Source organism: Sprattus sprattus (assembly GCF_963457725.1).
Source record: "Sprattus sprattus genome assembly, chromosome: 13".
Lineage (NCBI taxonomy): Eukaryota > Metazoa > Chordata > Actinopteri > Clupeiformes > Clupeidae > Sprattus > Sprattus sprattus.
In genome coordinates, this window is record NC_137911.1 from 4946929 (window position 1) to 4965000 (window position 18072).

At 46.5% G+C, this 18072-nt stretch overlaps 1 protein-coding gene across 4 annotated transcripts in view; it reads left to right on the forward strand.

Moving 5' to 3' along the window:
- supt3h (SPT3 homolog, SAGA and STAGA complex component) overlaps window positions 1-18072 on the forward strand; it is a 93352-nt gene that overhangs the window by 63194 nt on the left and 12086 nt on the right. For all 4 annotated transcript variants that reach the window (XM_080850053.1, XM_080850052.1, XM_080850054.1 and 1 more), the window contains 7 exons: window positions 315-408; window positions 3870-4003; window positions 9950-10025; window positions 11217-11329; window positions 11621-11731; window positions 13515-13676; window positions 15661-15771. In XM_080850053.1, coding sequence (XP_080706179.1) covers window positions 315-408; window positions 3870-4003; window positions 9950-10025; window positions 11217-11329; window positions 11621-11731; window positions 13515-13676; window positions 15661-15771 — 801 coding nt within the window. The remainder of the gene's footprint in view (window positions 1-314; window positions 409-3869; window positions 4004-9949; window positions 10026-11216; window positions 11330-11620; window positions 11732-13514; window positions 13677-15660; window positions 15772-18072) is intronic.

Sequence of the window (18072 nt, forward strand, 5' to 3'; positions counted from 1 at the left end):
TTCTTCCTCCATCTCTCTCCATCCCCCGCACTCTCTTTCTTTAACTCTTCTCTTATCCCTCCATCTCTTTTACTACTGGACCTCTCTCTCTCCACCCCTCTCTCTCTCTCTCTCTCTCTCTTTACCTCTTCTCCCTCCATCTCTCTCCACCCCCCTCACTCTCTCTCTTTACCTCTTCTTCCTCCATCTCTCTCCACCCCCCTCACTTTCTTTCTCCTGTTATTTGTCCATCTCTCCCTACTCTGTCTTCCCATCCTGTTTCTCTCTCTCTCTCTCTCTCTCTCTCTCTCTCTCTCTCTCTCTTACGCACACAGAAAAAGGTACGGAGGCTGCTGAGGTACATGCAGTTCCGAGACTACAAGTCTAAAGTACTGAAGACCATTGAGGATGAGGAGCCCCTGGAGCAAGGTATGCCCTCCCATCCCGCCACTCTTTTAGCATCTAGCTCCGGTGCATGTCCCTGGCCTTGCACTCTTTAAGCATCTAGCTCCTATGCATGTCCCTGGCCTTGCACTCTTTAAGCATCTAGCTCCGGTGCATGTCCCTGGCCTTGCACTCTTTAAGCATCTAGCTCCGGTGCATGTCCCTGGCCTTGCACTCTTTAAGCATCTAGCTCCGGTGCATTTCCCTGGCCTTGCACTCTTTAAGCATCTAGCTCCTATGCATGTCCCTGGCCTTGCACTCTTTAAGCATCTAGCTCCGGTGCATGTCCCTGGCCTTGCACTCTTTAAGCATCTAGCTCCGGTGCATGTCCCTGGCCTTGCACTCTTTAAGCATCTAGCTCCGGTGCATGTCCCTGGCCTTGCACTCTTTAAGCATCTAGCTCCGGTGCATGTCCCTGGCCTTGCACTCTTTAAGCATCTAGCTCCGGTGCATGTCCCTGGCCTTGCACTCTTTAAGCATCTAGCTCCTATGCATGTCCCTGGCCTTGCACTCTTTAAGCATCTAGCTCCTATGCATGTCCCTGGCCTTGCACTCTTTAAGCATCTAGCTCCGGTGCATGTCCCTGGCCTTGCACTCTTTAAGCATCTAGCTCCGGTGCATGTCCCTGGCCTTGCCCTCTTTAAGCATCTAGCTCCGGTGCATGTCCCTGGCCTTGCACTCTTTAAGCATCTAGCTCCGGTGCATGTCCCTGGCCTTGCCCTCTTTAAGCATCTAGCTCCGGTGCATGTCCCTGGCCTTGCACTCTGCATCATTCCTCTTCCCTCCAGAAAGAACTCTTGGCACAGTCGTTTCAAATGCACAACATTTACTGTCCACCCACCATGCCCACAGGCCAGATTGCATGTGCTCATATGTTTGCCAAAGCGTTCTCTCTCTCTCTCTCTCTCTCTCTCTCTCTCTCTCGGCAAGAACGTGAAGCCAGCCCGTCTAGCATCTGAGTTCAGTTCCACAAACCCCTCTCCCCCGTCAGAGATGAAGGCACTGGTAATGACCGGAGTCAGCCAAGGTAATTGTGTATGCCACAGTCAATCAGCCGCAGTCATTACCCAGAATGCAGACAGAAGCTTTGGCATGACGGCTCCTGTTCTTGCCGAGTGTTTCCTCCGGGCTCCGACCCCGCTCTCATCAGGATCCCCGAGAAGCTAAGGGGGCAACGGGGGGAGAGAGAGCGTAAGCCAACCCCCCAAAGAGCCTGACCTCGGTTCTCATGAAATGAGAATCATTAGGATAGTTAGCCCCGCATCCCAGACCCCGTAACTGGAGAAATGGAATAATCTGCACGCGCAGCCTTCCAAAAAGACGTCCTTTCAGTCTATTGAGAAGGAGCCTGTATGTCTGTGTGGGGAAACAGAACTACCCCCCCCCCCTCTCTCTCTCTCTCTCTCTCTCTCTCTCTCTCTCTCTCTCTCTCTCTCTTCTTTTTCTGTCTTGCCTGCTTTCTGCCCTCCGTGTCCTGAAGCTTTTTTCTCTCTCCCTGAAAGGTCAGATGGATGTTGCTGTGTAATGTGTCCTTGTAAACATTTTGTTTGGTGAGCTGCAGAGCGGGTGACTCACGGCCCATCACAAAACACACTGTCTAAACAGAGGCCTGAACACAGATGCAGGGCCGTACTGGACACGGACAGGCCATACTAATGCCAGTGTGTAGCTTACAAGTCCTCAGTGTTTGCAAGGGCTAGTTCCTAGGATAGAAGTGGTTTGGTATGTGCAGTATGCTTTGTGATGGTTCAGAAAAAGACGGCCGTTTCCTTTTTCCTCTTCCCTCGTCTCTCCTCTCAACTCTCCTCAGCCTCTGGCCACTGCCACTCTGGCGGCTCCAATGTGTTTTTCTCTGTGAAGCATTTGTGCATGTGTGTTTGTGTGTTTGTGTGTGTGTGTGTGGTGTGTGTGTGTGTGTGTGTGTGTGTGTGTGTGTGTGTGTTTGTGCATGTAAATGTGTGTTTGTGCATGTAAATGAGTGTTTGTGCATTTAAATGTGTGTGTGTGTGTGTGTGTGTGTGTGTGTGTGTGTGTGTGTGTGAGAGAGAAAGAGAGAGAATGTGTGTGTTTGTGTGTATATGTGTGGTCTCATCTGGCTAGTCTCTACTGTTAGTCTTTTCCTAACTCCTTGCAACAAAGCAGAAAAGCTAATTAAAACATAAAAATCCAGGCAGCAAAAGTAAAAATAATAAGCAAAAGCAAAAGTAATTAGTTTATGTGTGAAAGACTAAGACCAAAGCACAGGTCCCATAGGCTTGAAGTAAAAGCAGTGGAACACAGCATGCAACTATTAAACATTTGATTTTGTGTGCGACCAGTTATAAACATAGAATCACAACAGTTTGATGATCTTTTCTTTCATTTTCAGTGGAGAGCTGTTGTTTCTTCAAAGATAGTCTTGCTTCTTCTGTTTTTCCTGCGTTTCATCAGTGTAGATTAGCGTTGTTTACTGTACAGCCAAACCAAGATTTTCCTAGCTTTTTTATTTGTGTAAACACCCAGCTGCATCAAATGGCAAATTTAGAATACATTAAGGCCAGAAGTATAGGACTAATTACGTACGTCAACATATTTGTGTAATGTGAAGGCAACTTTATACAAAGTGGGATTTCTTCATGTTTTTGTTGGATTGCCAGGTTTATTTAGAGGGGCCGCAATTACAGGTCTGTTCAAGGTTAAGACACGACAGCTCTGAGGAAACATCAGGGAACTAGTCACATAAATGAAACGAAGGTGTCACAAATGTCATCCTATTGATGAAAACAGGATGAGATGACATCCAAAACAAGGCATTACCTCAGAAAGAATAAACATTGCTTTTGCTGCATCTCATTTAAACAGCCTTCCATTGTATGCTAGCTCACAAAACCAATGCATTCAAGATTTGTGTTACAGTGTGAATTTAAGTAAATTGGAGAAATAAATAAAACTGTGATAGACATTTAAGGGCTTTGGTGAACTGGAGGAAAAACGCACTCTACTTTGCTGGCCTGCGTCTGAGCCTGTGAGTGATCTCATTAAGTTGATGAAGGCACAGAACAGTTATGAGCTATATGCCCCTGGCTTCCATAAACGAGCCTCGCGGCATGCACTCACTGTGCAACCCTGGATTGAACAAAGGGATCTCTCATCAAGCTCTGAAACAGTGAAGCACCCAGCATCTTACACCCCCCTCCCATCCAGCAGTGACACCTCCGTGTGTGTGTGTGTGTGTGTGTGTGTGTGTGTGTGTCTGTGTGTGTGTGTGTGTGTGTGTGTGTGTGTGTGTGTCTGTGTATAGTCTTTCCAGTGAGGTGGCAGAAGGTAAGGGAAAAAACAATGCAAGGAGCCGTGTGGATTCAGCCTCCATCATGTCCCTCCACTGAGTCAGGTGTAAACAAAAGCAGCTGCTCCACAGATGTAAATCCACACACACACCTCCTACTTGTGTCTGCGCCCACTGACAGACAAATACAGCAGCAGTATCAACAAAAGGAGGAAGCTGGTCCAGGACTTCCTGGGCTCCATCGACCAGACGGGGGAATTCTTGGCCCTGCTGGAGGAGGATGACGTGGATGAAGTCAAGCAGGAGAGAATGGAGGTGAGTGGGAGGAAGGGCAACGACAGGCCTCAAAGCCCAGTGCTTAAACACACACACACACACACACACACACACTCTTCATTCACTCGCCAACTCACATGCATACACTTAAGCCCAAATATTGTAAAGATGGACAGTGCTGTGGGACTACTGTGGTTGTGTGGTCAGTGAGAGAGTCTGACCATGTGCTTCTGTGTGACTCCAAGTGTGTCCCTGTAACACACCCACTGGGGAACCTGATCCACTGGACGTCCACAAGGTGTTTAAACACGATAAATGTATTTCGCAAACCGCCAGAGAACACGATACTTCATATCTGGGCTGTTAAAAGCCAGGTCATTTTGCCTGAGGACAAGCCCTGGGCTTCCCTTCTGTGTGCTAATGTCACACTCTGGTGTCAGGCTGGATTTGTGCAGTGCGCTAGCCCTGTTTAGCCGCAGGCCTCAGCGCTAGTTACACCTCTCAAAGCCAAACAGAACCAAACATAGAACTGCAAGACACATTCGGCTGTCAGCAATACACTCTTGGGTTTTCTGAAATGCCCACAAATGATACGGTCAAACTGCAGAGGTTCCTCAGTCTACGGCTCTGACCATGTTATGGGGGTTTCACTAATGATACGGTCAAACTGCAGAGGTTCCTCAGTCTACGGCTCTGACCATGTTATGGGGGTTTCACTAATGATACGGTCAAACTGCAGAGGTTCCTCAGTCTACGGCTCTGACCATGTTATGGGGGTTTCACTAATGATACGGTCAAACTGCAGAGGTTCCTCAGTCTACGGCTCTGACCATGTTATGGGGGTTTCACTAATGATACGGTCAAACTGCAGAGGTTCCTCAGTCTACGGCTCTGACCATGTTATGGGGGTTTCACTAATGATACGGTCAAACTGCAGAGGTTCCTCAGTCTACGGCTCTGACCATGTTATGGGGGTTTCACTAATGATACGGTCAAACTGCAGAGGTTCCTCAGTCTACGGCTCTGACCATGTTATGGGGGTTTCACTAATGATACGGTCAAACTGCAGAGGTTCCTCAGTCTACGGCTCTGACCATGTTATGGGGGTTTCACTAATGATACGGTCAAACTGCAGAGGTTCCTCAGTCTACGGCTCTGACCATGTTATGGGGGTTATTGTGAGCGACACAACCCCCCCTTTTCATACGTATCTTCCTGTCTAAACCCTGGGGGTTTTAAACTGAAGTTCACCTCGGTGTGTGTGTGTGTGTGTGTGTGTGTGGGGAAGCTCAGCAGCATCCCTTTGTCCTCACACTACCAGTGGAAATACAGGCCCTGTGGTTGAGAGATGTTATTAAAGCTCAGAGGAGCTCACAGAATCGCATGTAAGAGAAAAGAAAGAATGGGTGGGGGTTGACTCTGCCATGAGACTCCTATCCACCTCGTTTCAATTAAAACCCTGTCCCAGGCAATCTGGAGGTGGCCCAGAAAGGCTGTGGTTTCGCCCCCCCAAAAAACGTTGTTCCTAGTGAGTAGTTTAATGGGTATGTTTTAGCTATCAGGATCGATCTTTGGGGGATAAGGAACTATATCCTTGTGGCCCTCCCACTTTGCTGTGCTGGTGAAGGCCTGTGGAGCCGTTTTATTGCCTAACCCACGGCGAGCCGCACTACTTTATCTAGCTACGCCCTCTGCCTCCACCTAAAGCAGCTCTGCCCTCTCACACCACGCACCTCACGGCTCTGATGGCTTTGCCATACTGCCAAATTGACTTCAGTGTCAGGCGCAGAATGTGTAGAAATGTACTTCTGTACACATCACTCCTGAGTGTCACTTTAGGGACTTACTACTACTATCTGATTTCATCTAAGTGCTTAAGATGTTTGAAAAGCATATTGATACAAGAATCTAATGGTAAACAGATCTGATAGTGAATACATCTTTTCCAAATTTGACTATGCAAAGGTCATGAACGATTTCCCTGTTATATGCTTAATGTCATTGTCTCTCTGTTCTCACTGGTTTTGTATTTCTAAATATATATTTGTTGATGCGCAAATTCTTGAATCAGTCTTGTGTAAATATCATGGCCATTATTCCGCTGGAAATCCAAACCCGCAACCTTTGGTCAAGTATGTTGTCAAAGCTCCATCTCCCAAAATACATACGTGCCCGGCCAAGGCAGTCATACGTCCAGGTCAGGCAGAGGTATAATTTAGCTGGCTGCTGCCGCTGGTGATCAGACGGGAGGATGCCTGGGCTTTTGTCAGCGGCGTGGATTGCGTTTCCTCAGGCAGACCATCAATCATCTCAATGACCCTCTAAGATCTCCTGACAATCTGTTATTTTCTCCGCCACGTTCAGATGGGAATGTTTAAAAGTCTCTTTGTCATGTTGTGTGGGATCCACATTGTTGTGTTTTTAATGCCGTGATGACAGAAGTCTCCAGAGGATGCTATTCTGGGACAAGAGGGATATGCGTTTTGCGTGCTCACCCAAAAGAAAACTGGGCTGGAAAGTGAAATGACAACTTTTACTTCTCCATTTCTACCTTTTGTTGTTTTATTCAGACTTAGACAACTCCTTCCACCATAGACACTGTTGACTGTTGGAGTTATGTCATAAAAATGTTTCCATGGTGAGTGGAGATCAAGAGTTCTGGACATTTGTGCAGGCGCCATCCAACAGGCACACTCCTAGGGCTTTATATGTCAGGCAGAGATCTCTATATGTCACTGAAGGTGAATAAGTACCACAGGGCTCAGACCGGAATGAATGGCTTTATTTATGTTTTTGGCGTTCTTCCCCCTTGATACTCTTAGAAGGCCTAGTTTTGAAAAGCCTTTAGCTTATAATGGAACACCTCCCCTCCCTATATATTTCACTTGCTGGAGGACACAAAATGTGTTTTTCCATCAGTCTAAATATAATGGGTTCACTGGCAAACAAACAAAGCAGAGCAAAATAAATGAACACAGGTCAAACATCTTGGTTTGGGGGCTATTCAGTTGGGAATTTACAATAAACAAACTTCTGAATGTTCCTCTGATGGTCCAATAAAAACACTGTTCAGCTCATGGTACAAATACATTAGTTTCAAGTCTAACCTAGTTAAGGTTGGTTAACCATGAAGACGTTTCCCCCATCCCTTCTCCTTGTTTGCTGCCCATGATGCAGGGGGGATTCCGGATATTATTTTGTGGTCTCGTCAAAGCTGTAAGTAGCATCAGGTGTCTTGTTCAATTCTTCACACTTTAATGTGTTTTGTTAAGGCTCATTAAAAACAGCCCAAGTGAATCACAAGACCGCCGTCTCCTTCTCTCCTTCAGCCTGTTATTCCAGTCCCCTACAATGCATAGGAGAAATCCCCTCTCCAGCCCAGCAATGTGCAGCAACAAGTATTTGGGTGTTTATTTATCAACACTGAAATGGTGTTCATCTATTAAAGCAACTGTACATTCAAGAATACAACAACATGGAATAGGAAATAATTAAAACTAAGTAAAAAGAAATAAAAGTAATAGCAAATGCAAGTGTAACACTTTACTATAGTGGAAACGTTTTATATATGTGGCAGGAGAGAGCTTTCTCCACTACCAGTGGTCCAAATTGAGATTCCCTGTCTCCAGACCACACTGGCATTAAGCAAGAGCATTTACAAGCCAAATCAAATATTTGCCAATGTCCCTCAGTATAGGCCGCAGCTTCAGTTGTGGCTGTAATTTAGCTATTAGCAGGTTGGTGAGAGTTTTCATTTAATCAACCCCCCAAATATAGCATTCATCTGAACCCCCCACACACGCACACACACACACACACACACACACACACACACACAGCGTCTCACTTCAGTCAATAAGCCACAGTCATAACATTTCTCCTGTCTCAGCCTGACCGGTTGACAAGAGTTATTTAAGTTCAGCGGCTCCAGTCACGTATCGCTCACAGCCCAATTTGGAGCAGAACCCAGACACGAAGGCTGCTCCGAATTCCCCCTCCGCACACCAAACTCTGCTGGGCTCTTAACGACACTAATAGAAATCACAGCTCCAGAGGCAGCGCAGCGCAGACAGGGAGCGCCGGGTTTCGGCATCATTAATATGTATTTTCAGAGATGGAATTTCCAACGACTGCCAGCTAACTAAATAAAAAGGCTCCGGTTGGTTTGGGTGGCCTGAAAGTGATCCAGCAAAGCCTGGCTCTTGGGCACGGTGCCCTGCTCTCGTTGTCAGACTGTCCTCAGACCTACAGAGGAGATAGAGTGCGGCGCCTCGCTCCCAGGCCCACTTACCCAACCTGAGGCTCAGAGACGGATTGCTCTCCAGCCTATTAAAAGACATTAGCAGCACGTAGGTTTGTGCAGAAAAAAAAAGCTGTAAACCTTGAGCGGGTTTTTACGACCTGCACCCCACTAGAACGCACACATTTATTGTTTGCTGAACTCTCTAAAGGTATTAAATTGGTCCAAGAGTAGGAAACGTCTAATTACAGGTTCTGACCTGCGACTTAACACCATCTGCTATAAATCCAGACTGAATGCATTTTTCTCACTATTAAGAGGGTCCTTGGACAGACAGTGTTTCCATGTCAGAATATGCCAGGCCACGTGGCAGAGGGCTCTTGGAGACTGAAGTCTTTTGGAGTGTTTTGCGAGTGGTGGACGTGCCCCGTGCCCCTCTGACTACTGTAGAGGACCTGCAGGTCGGCTGCTGTGGCTCCTGGCCAGACTTGACAGAAGCCCATTACACACTGATGGAGGAGATTAGGATTAAACAAACAAGAATGAAATGAATACGGCTATTGTGCAATCGCCTGTAGTGAGCAGACATTAGTGAGATTGTTCATCAGGAGGTTGGATAATTACATCGCTGGTAACGCATGCAGGGAGAACATTTCTCTGCATTGATCAAGCTGTGGCTTAAGCTGTAACACCATCTGTGGATTATTGTGCACGGCTGGAGAGAGATTATGTTCACGCATGACGAGCGTGCCATTTGTCCCATTAGACAGTCTTTATTATACGCTACGCCAAGAGATCTGGAATTCCAGGACGCAGACTTGCATAAAAAAATGTCAGCATTTACCGACAGTGGTTAGTTTTACTGCACTGGCAGGCGCAACAAAGGGGTGTCTTGTAGGATGAGCTGTGCGCTGCGCTGCAGGAGCTTTGATAGGAAGGCTGTCACTCCCTGGGAGAGGAGAGGGTGTGACCTGGGCCGGGGAATCCCTGCGCCTGGGTTCTGGGCTGCTGCTGCTGCGAGCGAGGGAGCGAGAGAGGGAGCGAGCGGTCCTGTGATGTGCCCAGGTGTCTGCCTGCCACAGCTGTGGCCTGCGCAGGATGTCTGATTCAGCAGACTGCACCAGTCAAGGTTATGCAACTGCAGGGCTTCTAAATGTGTACCTTGCCGAGTCATTCTTTTGAAGGCACAGTGCTGTACTCCGCCAAGGGTGCTGGGTGATTCATGGCTCCCGTCGGCTCCAGGCATGCTTTGATCCCACCTAACTTTATCTCTTTCCCTTAGCTCATGTGTTTAGCCTGGTATGACCTCGCGTTTGGTTTATGTGTGATCTGAAGTTCTGCTGTTAGCGCTGTGCCTTCATAAAGGTCAGCGGAACAACACATGAACTCCTTCTTTTCACCCCAAAATTGAATGTTTACCTTCCTGCGGTCACTGATGCTTGTTTTGTTTTTGCTTGTGTGTATTGGCAGAAGTGCTACAAGTCTCACACTTAAGAATAAAGTGCAAAATGACACCTCAACCTAAACAGGAACCTCTTTTATAACACAAACACTTGCCAATTATTCAAATAAGAACTTGAATAACATACACCAGTACATTATTTCATGAAATAAATCTAGCACACATATTCATTAGTAAGTCTGCCCATTTAAAGTGATTTCAGTGTGGCAGGGATCGTACCTTAGAACCACCGCTATGAGGCATGCTGTATAGACAAAGCTTGTTTTTTTGCCCCTTTAAACAGAGAATAGAAAGACAGACGAGAACCATGGACATGGCACAGTACTCTGAGTTCTGTGAGAGTCGACAGCTCACATTCTGTAAGTATTTAAGTTCTTTTTTGGAGTCTTTGTGTTAGCCTCATTGTTTCAAGTCAATTATCTAGTCATTTTTCATCAGATAAAACTCTCCATAAAGCATGGTTGCATTGTTTTGCTTAAGATGTTTGTGTCCAGAGACTTGAAATATATGTTTTTTTTTTTGTCAATCAGATAAACTGTTTCCAAAAATAAGGATGGTTTCGTTGTCATGCTCTAGTTGCTCTCGTCCACTTTCGGTGTTGGATGATAAAATGGAGCCCATCGAGTTGGAATGCAACCCAGACCATCTCTACAATGTCTATAAACAGCAAGGGACTGTGGGCCGACTCACAAGCATCTGCACACAGTAAAGAGCAGAGAGAGGTTTTCCTCTGTCTGTCCTTAAAAACAAAAAGAGGCCGCTTGATTGTGAGCCGTGAACCCAAGCAGTGCATTTTTGAAGGCCACATTCCTCCAATAATAGCATGTTGACAGGATAGTCTCCTTTACCAGCACCCCAACCCTCTTCCTGGCAGTGGTGAGCAGGTTGTGACAGAGACACGGTGTCGATTAATAGGGCGCGTTCAGCCACAGCTCTTGGCCCCCTCTTGCCAGCTGAGTGGGGACACGTATAGTTTGTGGTCTTGGATTAAGCCACGGGCCACACACATTACCAGCCAAGAAGTGCAGGAGTGTGATTCATGTTAAATTAATTGGTGATGAGACCACAAGTACATGAGTTAAAATTCCAGAATTTGGGAAATGCTATGTTTCGGGAAACTAGGGAATGTGGTGGAATTTCAATGCAGTCCTGCATCTCCTTACATTTGGTTTAACACTACTGCACCAAATAAACATAGGTTACGATCGACTCTGGGAATACAGCAGATGCTCAGGTTCCCTCAATTCTCTTTCCACTTTAATGATATTTTCACATGAGAGAATGACCTGAAACATGACATGCACTGGATTAGATCAAAATGGCAAAAACAGACTCTTGTACTTAGTGTGGCCTGAGACTTCTGAAAAGTGGGATTCCTTGTGAACTGACGTTTGTGTGTGTGTGTTGGTGTATGTGTGTGTTGGTGTGTGTGTGTGTGTGTGTGTGTGTGTGTGTGTGTGTGTGTGTGTGTGTGTGTGTGTGTGTGTGTGTGTGTGTGTGTGTGTGTGTGTGTGTGTGTTTGTGTGTGTTTCATTTCCTGACTCATTCAGCCAAAAAGGCCTCCAAGTTTCGAGAGTGGCTAGACTGCAGCAGCCTGGACGTGAAGCCTAATGCCGTCTCCATGGAGATCCTGTCATACTTGGCCTACGAGACGGTTGCCCAGGTATGCCGCAAGTCTGATTGCTTGGTTAGAATAGAGTGATCGCAGAGACTAAGGAGCCGTTCTTTAACGACCATCACTCTCATTTTCACTTAAATATAGAGTATAACATTACCTCCAGTTAACCCGCCACTCCCAACTTCACCTCCAGGATGTTATTCTTTCCATTTTCTCCAATTTACAATCGGCTCACTTTGGCTTTCAGCAGTTTTCATTGTAATGCTGTAGGTTCATGTGAACTGAACATTCATTCTGGTTTCCTGTCTGGTTTGATTGATCTCTCGGCCTCCACAGGTAGTTGACCTGAGCCTGTTGGTGAAACAGGACATGACTCCCAAAGCTGGCGACCCCTTCAGCCATGCCATCTCTGCCACGTTCATCCATTACCACAACTCTGCCGCTGAGGTAACCGGGACTTAGGTTCATTGGTTGCTGCGGTGTACAGTGTCCAGCCGGCAGTCATACATTTTAAGTGTTTTTTTTATTTAGGGTTTGGGCTTCAGGCTGGAATGTGCCACTCCAACCTCTAGTTCTGACAATCAGAAGCGTGTTTTTCGCTCAGGTTATGAGATCTCCCACTACATGTCAGCAAGTCTGTACCGATGTGTCTATCGGGGAAAGCCAGTCCTCCAGTGACTAACCAGTCCGGTCCCTGTAAACCAGAGGCCTGACCTCCGTCCAAGTGGACTTGCCAAGTTTGTGCAAGGTGGTTTTGTACTGCCGGATCGCTTGCACTGAAGGGGCTGAAACCTGTCCCCCAAAACCACCAAACCTCTGATCTCCCTTCCCTGGTCCAGCCCAGGCCACTGGAGCCTTGGAACCACGTGGTGTTTGAGTCTGTGCTGTCCTACTGTTACTGCTGCCATTGAGCTTCTTTGTCATTCTCAAAGCCAGGAGGCTCACTGGCTGGCTCTTTTCAACATTTACTCACACAGGATCGCTATAACATACCCCCAGAGGTCTTTTCAAAGCTAGAAAGATCACTGGACATCCATGTAGACCCCAGTTGATGCAGTCAGACTTAGAGGGAAAATAAACCCCATGTGATTGTGTGTCAGCTCACTGGGTTATCAGATGGAAGCTATTTTGTTAGCCTGCCTATGGATACACACCAGGATATTTAGACCTGCAAAGATCTCCCTATGGATACACACCAGGATATTTAGACCTGCAAAGATCTCCAGATTATCTTTTGGCCCTGTGTGAGAAGAACATAGGCAAACTGGAAAATAACTTTCACAAATGTAGTATGTTTGCGTTAGTCCTGTGTGTTAAGAACTATTTCATGTCGATTAGTTAAAAACCTACTCTAGCACTGGCCTACTCAACAGCAGAATACTGTGCACCTATTTGGTGCAAATCCACTCACACCTCCAAGCTTGACACAGCCCTCAATCTGTCGTGAAGCAGCCTGCCTTAACCTTGCACAGAGAGCTCAACGCAGAGCCAGCCACCTACTCCACCACGACATCAACTCAAACGACCCACCACCACGCCTACCGTCGAGGGAACCAATCTCTGCAAGACTTCGGGGCCTGCTGCATGAGGCAAATGGCCAGCCACCTGGGTCCTGGACCATCACACAATGGATCAAACAGTGGGGCCAAGCCAACACCAAGCTACATGGCTACATCGAAACACCGTCCACAAGGCCTGCAGGACACAACCTCAACCGAAAATCCCGGGTGCGACTTAACAGATGCCGGACAGGACATGGACGCTTCAGAGCCAACATGCACAGAATGAACCTTTGTGATGCCCCTGACTGCCCCTGTGGAGCCCCAGAGCAAACGGCTGATCACATCATAAACGACTGCACCAAGTACCAGTGCCTTGGTCTCCAGGCACTGTCTACCCTGAACAGCGAAGCACTGGCATGGCTAGAGGACACAAGCTTATTCATTTAACAGTATTGAGATTCACTTTGTGACATACGAATATACTGTATATATAGTTAAAAACCCTTGAAACTGCCTCAAACCACTCGCAGACTGTATCTACTGTGTTTGTATGTTTCTGAAATATGTACATTAACTATGCCATAGAGTTTGTGCCCTCTATTTACAGAACCAGCACCAAATGGCACATAATTCATACTGTTAATGCGTTGCCGCATCTGAGAAAGCCAACATAATTCTAGTGTGTTTGTGGACCCTAAGCTGCAATGTTCTTGATCTTATTTTCACAGGTCCACTCTGGGAAGAGAGACCCAGACTCTCCAGATAATACCCCCCCATCCACCCCCAGCGGCCCCCTCACAGCTGGCCTTCAGGGCAAGCTCCCCTCCCTGGCCCATGGCAACGGAGCCCCGGAGCCCAGCAGCAAGGCCAAGCAGAGGAAGAGGAAGAAGGTGAGCGCCAGGAACCCTGAACACCCACCATCCATCTGCCTCTGGCACCTCCACTCCGACTGGCTGTGCACGTGATGGCTGGGTGTGCACGTGATGGCTGAGTGTGCACGTGATGGCTTTAGGGGAGTGTGCCGGCACCTTCACTCCGACTGGCTGTGCACGTGATGGCTGGGTGTGCACGTGATGGCTGGGTGTGCACGTGATGGCTTTAGGGGAGTGTGCCGGCACCTTCACTCTGACTGGGTGTGCACGTGATGGCTGAGTGTGCACGTGATGGCTGGGTGTGCACGTGATGGCTGGGTGTGCACGTGATGGCTGAGTGTGCACGTGATGGCAGCACCTTCACTCTGAGTGGCTGTGCACGTGATGACTGGGTGTGCACGTGATGGCGGGTGGGGAGTTTGCTGGCTGATTGAAGTATGAATAAGCTCCACACTTGAACAGGCCCTGATTCATGAGACAAAAGCTGGGCATTTGAAATTGAGGGATTATGATTATACTGACAGAACCATTATTTTAAGCTGATGGTTTCACACATACTTGTAGCTGTATTCTTTTTGACAGTGTACATTTATGAAGGGTAAAGTATAATAACAACTTATCCTGGAGACAAATCATCATCATAGCATAGTATACAATGCTAGCATATAAAGTACAAGCATGTAAACATTGTATGCTGTTCAGTAGAGCATTTAAAAGGAGTCTGGACTTCTTAGCACAAAAAATGTCTCTGAAGTTCTTTCAGTATAACCTATATTGTTGTTTATACCATGCTTGTGCAATTTGGAGTTAGTTTCTAGCATGTTTCCTTTTTATCTCCGCTCTTTCTGGGTGTCTCGCGTGGTCTGTTGACAAGAGTGAAAAACACTGGCCCCGTCTCAGGAAATGCTTCATCAGACAAAAACAGCCTTGTTTTGATTCCCCCTGCTCTTTAATCTTGCTGCGAACAAGTCAAGTGTGGGCGCGAGTTCATCCTCCTCTGACAGTGCCGTCACCATGGAGTATTTACCCCGCTGTCCGGCCAGCCCGAGGAGGAGGTGATGATGCGCATTAGGCCAGTGGAATTAGGAGCCGGGCTGAGGAGGTGCAGCGGGCCGCCCAGCCCAGCCCAGCCCAGCCCAGCCCAGCCCAGCCCAGCCCAGCCCAGCCCAGCCCAGCCCAGCGCAGTGCAGACGTCACACAGCCCCATGCAGGATCGCAGTGGAAACCTTGGCAAGGAAAGCTGCGTTGCAGTTCCTCATATGTTCTGCCATGTCAATTTTACTGGAGCCAGTTTATTGCAAGAATCAAAACAGGGAAGCCGTGTTCTTTTTTTTTTTCTTCTCTCCCCCTCCCTCTCTCTCTCCCTCCCTCCTCCGAGTGATATTTAGTCAAATTGTTCCTTTCCGTCACAAGCCAAATACATTTGGCGACACAGCGCAATTACTGCCTATCACATATGGCACGGCCTAGTTAACTCACATTTACTGTCAGGCCCCTGTATATCACATAAAGCCTCAGTAGCTCCCATGCTGGATGTACTGTACACATGATGCTTTTAGTCTGCTCTAGGTGCAGAGCGGGCCATATGCCATATGTTTCTCGTCTCATGTCCTTGAATTCATTGTCGGCAAATATTAATTCAGGGGGTAGATGTGTGTGTGTGTGTGTGTGTGTGTGTGTGTGTGTGTGTGTGTGTGTGTGTGTGTGTGTGTGTGTGTGTGTGTGTGTGTGTGTGTGTGTGTGTGTGTGTGTGTGTGTGTGTGTGTGTGTGTGTGTAGGAGGCAGACGTCTGCCTTTAAAGGGTCTTTTACACACTATGTTTTTGATTTAGTAATGTTGGCCACCCTCCTTATTCTTTCTTTCTCTCTTCCTCCATCCACCCCCTTCTCTGTCCCTCTCTTTCTGTCCACCTCTCTCTCCCCCTCCGTCTTCATCCACCCCCCATCTCTCTCTCTCTCTCTCTCTCTCTCTCTCTCTCTCTCTCTCTCTCTTCTCGTTGCAGAGTGCAGCAGCCTGTGGCTCTGAGGCTCAGAGCAGTGCCATCCAGCCCGCCCACATCAGAGAAGCCATCAGGCGCTACAGCCACAAGATTGGCCCACTCTCCCCGTTCTCAGTACGTAATAACAGAGCCGTAAAAGAGTTATATTTATCATCTCCGAGCAGCTCCATTTTAAAGTGGTCAAGCTCAGAGGTATTGGAATTGTTGAGAGCAATTTGTGGTTAGTGTAATTTTCCTCATAAAAGCTGCATAATTCTACTGGAGAATTAAATAGTGCAATTGCAATCTTTTTTTAAAATTATTTTTAATTCAAAAGCGCATTTAATGCAATGTTTTAAACAATGTCACAAATTCTTGTTCTGAGGTGAAAAAAACCTGTTTGTTTAGCACACGCAAAGTCAACATTGAACTTGTGATGCAGTTCTTCAAGATCTAATTTTCCATCAGTTCCAGTTGTGTGGGTGTCGTAAGTGCATGCTTGCACCTGAGAAATAGTTTTTGGAGTGCAAGCGGAGTCTCACAGCCAGTTTTGAGGCTTGCACTATTGTGGTCAATCAGTCATTTGCAGGTAATGAACAATTTCACTCAAGACTAACATGATGAATTGAAAGCGGTCACTGGATGAGCGATGCCTAAGTGTGTGTTTTGGCACCAAATATAATCTGTAAAGTGTGTTTAAGTATTCCTTAATGCATAACAAATATCATTATTGAATTTTATTGACACCATGTACCTTCGCATCGTACATTGTATGCTTTAGCGTATTTGTGTATTTTCGAGTAGTTCTCACATTTATTTATTTTTCGTGTACAAAAACAGGAGGATTTTAAACAAGACGGAGGAAGATGTCAAATTCAAGCATGAAATAGAACTTGCGTAATAATGTTTGGTTAGAGGACTAACCTGGAGCTGCTGTCAGAGAGAGGCCATTTAGTTTCTCTGGCCTGGGCTGCGTGTTTGGGCTGGGGTGGCAGGGCAGACGGTGGCATGACTGGACGCTGTGACAAAGCCCTCTGGACTGCGGCCTTGATTGCCCCGCCATAAACAGGAGTAGGAAATAGTTAGTCATACGGAGACGCCCTTCTGGTTTAATATAAAAAACAGGTGCTCTACGGTTTGCTAGTTTGCTAACCTATGATGATAAGTGAAGGCTTCCAGATGTTTGAGAGTTTGCACTGGCCTTTGATGAGGCCCACTCAGCCACTGAACACTGATCACACAGGCATTCGTGTGTGTGTGTGTGTGTGTGTGTGTGTGTGTGCGCATGCATGCACGTTCATGTGTATGTCGCGTCATCTAATCGGTTAGGTTTTATTGCGACTGAGGCCACTTTGAAACCATGATTAATTGAACCAATAAGCCATTTTCACTCTGGCCTTTTACCACATTGTTAGCCCAAAACCCCCAGAGTTAAAATGAAGAGCTTGTTCAGTAGACCAAGCCAAGCAACCAGTGGGCACCTGACACAACCCTGCCATTGCTCTCCTCAGCCCCACATAGTTGTCTCCTCAATGGCCTGTTCAGTGGTCTGTTGACCTGATCTGGGTTTATGAGCTCTGCTGCATGTGAACGCTGTTCTCGTTCGCTGACAACAGAAGATTTGGTTTAAAGATCTTTAGCCCTGCCTGTATTTAAAATTGAGAAAAGTCTTTAGCCTAAATAGCTGTATATTTACTGAGAGGGTCTGGAAGTACTTCAGTAAAGGAATGTTAAAAGTCAAGTTACAGAAAACAATTTACTAACCAGTCTTGTTTGTGTGTGTGTGTGCAATTGAAATATCAGACTACTTGATTGGGCGGTGTTGTCATTTGTACCAAGCTCATATTACAACAGTGAAGTCATATTGAGATGAAATGGAGGGAGTGAAGAAGGAGGTAGAGTTGCACAGTTATTTTATATTTTTTTTATACTCCTGCTCATGCAGTGTTTGATCATTTGAAAAGCTATGGAAATGCACAATTCTGTGTATCTAGGTTTTACCTGTGAGGTGTGTGTGTGAGATGACACGTTGTTGGATCATATTTTGAGGCATACATTAGACCTACATGATAACTCATATTGTTCAGTGGTGAAATGATGGATATTGTCAGAAACTCTAGATGTGTATTGTAAAAGAATGCAAATATTTGGATCTAATATACATGATGTTGATGTTATGAAGCAGGTAACTGAGAGTTTGCACAAGCATTTAAGTAGGGTATATTTGATTTCATTTACATTAACACGTCCCCTCCCTGAGCAAGGGCAGCACAGTCAAGGGGTAGATCACAAAACCTCAGCTAGTCATTTACCAGAAAGGAAGGCCAAAGTGAGTCCACAATATAAATAAATACAATCTCCTGAGTCCACTTTGGATACCTTTAACCTTTACTGGCAGTCTTGCATATTTAGAAGTTGCCGTGACTGCAGTATTTT